The sequence below is a fragment of the Sinohyriopsis cumingii genome, chromosome 4, assembly GCF_028554795.1.
Source record: "Sinohyriopsis cumingii isolate HCF-2022 chromosome 4, ASM2855479v2, whole genome shotgun sequence".
Taxonomy (NCBI): Eukaryota; Metazoa; Mollusca; class Bivalvia; order Unionida; family Unionidae; genus Sinohyriopsis; species Sinohyriopsis cumingii.
The window spans coordinates 62,024,454-62,030,729 of NC_142964.1; the positions used below are offsets into that span (position 1 = coordinate 62,024,454).

At 38.8% G+C, this 6,276-nt stretch overlaps 1 protein-coding gene across 2 annotated transcripts in view; it reads left to right on the forward strand.

The window, feature by feature from the left end:
- Nucleotides 1–5,026, forward strand: part of LOC149801292 (uncharacterized) — a 40,990-nt gene extending 35,964 nt beyond the window's left edge. For both annotated transcript variants that reach the window (XR_016420626.1, XM_089955348.1), the window contains one exon: nucleotides 4,842–5,026. Coding sequence is in view for 1 of the 2 variants with exons in the window: in XM_089955348.1 (XP_089811474.1) it covers nucleotides 4,842–4,967 (126 nt within the window). In the remaining variant the exon portion in view is untranslated. The remainder of the gene's footprint in view (nucleotides 1–4,841) is intronic.
- Nucleotides 5,027–6,276: the final 1,250 nt, after the last annotated feature.

A 6,276-nucleotide genomic window follows, 5' to 3' on the forward strand; every position in this document is an offset into this window, starting at 1 on the left:
TTCCTTCTTCTCCTGTTGTTTTCTTTCTTTTTCCTGTTGTTTTCTTTCTTTCTCTAGTTGTTTTCTTTCTTCCGCCTCTTGCTTATTATATCTTTGTGTATCTCTTGCTGTTTCTAAAAATCTTCTGTAACGCGGATCCGTTGTCTTCCTTATTGATGTTGTTTGTGTGTAAATTTTATATACCATATCATACCAACTATCGCGAGTTGCATATCTTTTTTTTCCCACTGCAGTCAAATATTCAGTTCGACCACTAAAATATTCCTCCGCAAATTGGCCAACCTCATCTATATTATACAATGTCGAGAGGGGTTGCGATATTATTTCCCATCCCTCATCGGTGAAATTTTCTCTTAAATTATCAATATTAAACTTCCCTTTTATCATTGCGATTTTTCTTCCTCCCGGTTTTCCATCTCCAGGTTTTCCTCCATCAGTAATTGCAAGTTGTTGCGCCGCTGCTGCTATTGCTAATCGCTCGGGTAATGTTCGTGATTGATCCTCAATACCTTTCAACATAGGAAAGATTCCACGTTTTTTGGCATCTGGATCTTTTTCGTCGCCATATACAACTTGCTCAATTGTTCCGGTTACTGGCTTCAACCATTTTGCCGAAGTTTCTGAAATTCCATGCTGCATATCTTCGTAACCACGAACATTTCTCTTAAATAATTGTTTTGTCGGAATAAACTTCTTTAATGCCGCTAATTGATCTCGCGCTAATCTAGCAGATTGAGGTTCTCCAACTGTGCTAACTTTTCGACTCATCTTATTTTCAACTATATTGTTTTATTGTGAAATAAAATTAGCATCCGCAGTCGGAATTTGCAATCACAAACAAATTTTACAATACCCCCCCCAAAAAATTGCTGTTTTTTTTTATGTCTGAAAATGCACTTTGGGTTGAAATTTTGCGGATTAATTTGCGCAGGAGGCGTTATTTTTGCTTTCTGAGGCTTCTACGGAGAAATGTTTGGTGGGAGGGTTAAATTTATCTGAGCCACCTGGTCTGTACACCCTCCCTGCTGCTAGGGCAACTACCTTCAAATCACCACAGAGGTGCCAGCTGTACTTGTTATACTCAATGGAATTCAGTAGCTGCCTTAAGTTATCGTATGTCTCTTTCATGTGGACAGCATACGCTACTGGAATAGATGGAAGAATGTTTCCATTGTGCAAAAGCACAGCCTTGAGACTCAGTTTCGAAGAGTCCACAAATAGTCTCCATTCTTGTGGGTCATGAGTGATTTTTAAAGCATTCATGAGGCCCTCAATATCGGAACAGAATATCAGATTACTTTCCTTTCTGAAGAAAGGCTCCAATTGCTGGTGGCGCTTTCGATATGCAGTAATTGTGACATCACTTCTAGAAGATTCCATTGTTGGAGTCTTGATCCTAGCAATTCTGCCTTGTTCTTTGATAAGTCCAAATCACGAATCAGGTCATTTAGTTCTTCCTGTGTTATTCTGTGTGGGGTTGATGATGCACCACAGTGAAAATCTGGATCACTGCATGCTGATGGACCAGGAGAAGAACAGGTCGACTCACCTTTGTCTTCGTCAGATGAATCAAGAGAATATTCTGCTGGAGGTTCTGGAATAGGAAGTCCCTCACCATGTGGAACTGGTCTCAATGCAGACGGAATGTTTGGGTAGACTATTCTCGACTTCTTTCGCTTCGTTATTCCGCCGGAAAGAGGAGGAACCAAGCAGAAGTAACAGTCATTTAGGTGGTTGCTTGGCTCTCTCCACACCATTGGGACTGCAAACGGCATTGATGACCTTTTGCAATTCAACCACTGTGAAAGCTGTGTTGTACATGTAGCACAGCATATATGCGGAGCCCAAGGCTTGTCTTGGTCACCAACCTTGCATCCGAAGTAAAGATGATATGCCTTCTTCACTTGAGAATTGATACTTTTCTTCTGGTTGGCAAATGTCACTTCCCCACAAATATAGCAAAAATTGTCTGCGGTATTAACACACTTTCGAGGCATTACTGTTCTTTATTGTACGTAAATGGATAAAATAATAAGTTTTATGTAACAGTAGCTTGAACTGTCTCGCACAACGTCTCAAATATTTTAAATGCTGAACCTATCTGATTGGGCTTTATATAGTACACTGCTTACGTCAGCTTCAGCAGCCGCCTGGCATTAGTATAATAGGCCTACACATGTATAGTACACTGCTGACGTCAACTTACTTCAGCAGCCGCATGGCATTAGTATTGCATTGCATCAGAAAATGATGCAATCAACTGTGGATGATGTGAGCATGATGGTATTATGCAATGTTACATCATTATTCCAGATGTTGCTGCAGTCCTACTGGAGAAATTTACACAGTGAAACATAGAAAATGAGGTATATGAATATCTTCAAAACGAGAGCCAATACAAATTTTTCACGGTTATATTCGTGTTCGGCACACCAAAATACTACAGATTAGGGCCTTTTCAAGTCAGTAATGATTTCACTGTTGACCAGTGTAATCAGTCATCATAATCTTATAAGCATAGTTTAATTATCCAGCCACACAGTTTATCAACCTGACTGGAAAAATTGTCAACCCAAATTGTATCACATTCAGATTATTCCCTTAACCTGTCATAACGCATTTTTACAGCCATACACGCTATTAGTCACAAACTACTGCCCCGCCAGACAAAATCATTTACTACTTGTGCAACTTTAAAGAACCCGAGAATAAGTTTTTCCCGAATCGACGCGCCCAATGAACCAGCAGGTCACATTGTTTCGCCTCATCAGTCATGATGCGTATTTCGACCTGTCGAATTCATATTCCTGACGTCACATTCATCTTACAAGCAGCTAATCAAATCCAGTTGCATATTAACGTTTAAACACATTTGGAAGTAAGTTCTAGTAAAGGCGTCATTCTACTACTCTTGCCTCGTACAGGCAAAGATGTGGGTTTCGCAGCACCTACCTTATGGGACTGAGTATAAGGGTACCCACTTTATACATACATGTACATGAAGTAAACATCCCTGGTTAAGGTTTCTTGCGTTTAGGTCGGGTTTCTTGCACACCATACATACCGCGTTATACCTGAAATCATGAAACTTGGTGAAGGGATGCATCTGGACTACAACCTCATTACAAACTTTGATCAGTGTGATCCATATTTTACTCACTTTGACTAAAATTTAAGTATATTTTATAAGCTATGTTCATTTCGCAAGCTATCTTCATCTTAAAAGTATGAAAATGAATGATTTTATACATCTATATCAGTACACATCCTAACAGAAAGAACGTTAATTTGACCTACATTTCAAAATTTCCTGGGCTTGGGTTAAGCTTGTGTAGAGTCCTTGACTAAATATGTTCTATATAAATAATGTTATACTTATATTAAGGATACATCTTAATAGGTTCTACATCTTTATATAAAATGAGAGTTTTGGAACCTATTGTTCATGAAATTTAATGACTTAGCTTAAGTTTGTGTTCAAACATAATTTATCGGGTGTTTCTTATATTCCAATTATGTAACTTGATACGTGGATGCATCTGTTAGTAATGCACCATTACAGTCAAGGAAAACGAAAGCGTCTATTATCTGATGCTTTTCTTTCATAGGTTAAATAGTAGTTTAACTCATGAGCACGTTTTTTTATGTCACGATGCGGGACACCGTGTGGTTGGGTGGTCAATGGAGCTCGATTTTACAGATTACCCACAGTTCTCTCCCCTGTTCTCGTAAGTCTCTGCTCGACCAACTTGGATATGAGAAACATGCCATTAATTCCATCTGAGTTCTTCCTGCACCAGATATACTGGCTGCCATGTACAGCCTATTATGTGCTGAAAAATGATCTGAAACCCTCAAAAAAGCAAGACGTCCATGCTGTGTGTATCCTAATCTGCTTAGAAGGCAGTGTTTCTGACCAATGCATATGAAATTAGAAGTAAATATGGTTATTCAAAATAAACGTGTTTCATGGTTTCCATACGAGGCCTGGTGTGTAGTAGGCAGCCGCCGTAGCTCAACTGAGTGTCGGACTCGCAGTCCATATGTGGCTGGTTCGATACACACCCAGGCCAGCCAGTGTCGTCTGCCTCTGTGTGCTCTTGATAAAGGCTCTTAGCTTTCATTTCATCCGCTTGATAAAACCATTTATGTGTTTGAAGTGTCTTTAAAAGCAACACAGTCAAATAGATCTAGCAGCTAATACATGTAATTATTGGTGCATGAACTATGATTGGATTATTAAATCTCACTCCAGTGTTACCCAAAACCTGTGACCTTCACGCAGATAAATATGTCTTCCAGAGATGGACACTGACAATGACCTTTGAAACATATATTAGGAACCATGATTTATTTTTAGAAAAATACAAAACCAACATTACTTGTTTTGTAATCATCTCATTGTAGTACCGATACATTGATATGATATAAAAAAGTTCGAATTTTTTTTTTGGGGGGGGGATTTTTTTTACGCCTTGCCACAGAATACATGTATAATATGCGCTAATGTTATGTCAGCACACTACTGGCTATATCGTGCTCTTTTAAAACAACTTAAAATTTTTGAAAAGTATAATGTAAACATACAAGCTGCAAAAACAATTGGGGGAAAGTGTCCAAATTATTTTTCTGCATAAGAATTGTTTACCTTGGCTAATGAAGACATCTAAACGCTTTGTAGAGGTGATTGCATTCTGGTTGTTTAGCTTTCTGACTTTAAAATACATTCTTTAACGAAATTCTTTGAAAATAGCTCATGCTTTTTACGACGGCTTACAAACCGGTTTCATTTTTCATATGAATGCTCACTCGTGTGATACATGCTCTATACGAAATTTCAGCTTCACGCAAAAAAGGATGATCTCGGTCTCGGTGGTGATGCCGGAAGCCTGACAACGGGAAACGCAGGCGCACGTCTCGCATGCTGCATTATCGAGCAAACGCAAACACCGCACTTCTTCTACTAGGCATACCAGATATGGCTTCAATTGATCAGATATGTGAGCATATTAAAAACTTGAAGTTATATTGTGTAATTGTTTTCGTTTCGCAAATTTATACAAAGTATTTCGTCTTTCATTGCCGTACATTCACCTGTCAGTTGTAGAGATCTTTAACAATAAAACATAATGCGGAAGTTGAAAATTTAGACTTATTCGTAGTAGGTTGAACAATACATTTCATAACTTTTTTACACTTTGCTATACGAATGAATTTACAATGTCGTGGTCATGTTTATCCATTTCTTTGTCCGAGACTGAATGGGTGTCAGTGCAATAGTCGAGTTTTATTACATATTATTTCATCTAATTATGCAGTAGTATGCCCAGCGGGAAACGATGTCCTACTGGTTTGGCGGTCGAATCGTCATATGTTAAAGACTCGTCAACACACTAAAGGAAGATGTTTCTCGTGCAATGGTTTTCTATCAGCTTCACTTGTTTCAACAAACTTTGCAGAAAAAAGGGGAACATATAAAAAAGTCTGTATAGTATGATATCAAGTGGCCAAGGTTACAATGACCTGATACAGTAAAGCTAATTCTGGGCAATGACCAGAGTTGCACGTGATGATACATATCAACCTAATGATTTACATATATAGTTCAATGGTCGCGATCAGCCCCATCTAAGAAAAGGAAACTAGAATATTATTGCAAAGTACACCATGCTTATTCTTTATTCGTCTAGTACAAACTTTGAACCTTCATGGGTTTGTCCCAAAGAACAATATATATAGGATCGAGCTGCTCTGGACTCGTAAGTGCATACAATGTTAATGATTGGGGATCTCTATGGCGATTAGGTTATGACACAAGAAGCTAAATAATCGGATGTTAAGGAGGGTGACAGGACTAAAATATTGGTGGTGAAGATCCGCAGGGGTGTGGCATTTTTGCGCTGCTCCATACAGAACATCTCCTCCCAATAATCCAATACGAAGTCTGCGCGTCGTTCCTAGTTTGGTTTAAATCCCTCACGAAGCTTTAAAATGTATTGCATCCGTCTTCCAGAAGGGGCCGAAGGAAGGGATGAAATGCTTTTTTTATTTCAGACGGAGCTCGCCCAAATCGAGGCAGAATTTATACTTATTAGAGAAATATTTTGCACTGTATATGCTGACAAAATGTGGACCCGTAATGTGTGCGAGTGCTTGCGTTGGGAAGAACAGCGATGTGAGGCCGAGGCAACCTAAAACAATGTTTCTTCTTTAAATACTTTGCCCATTTAAAATACTATATGACAACTATTAATACCTCGCAAATCGTCATCCCAT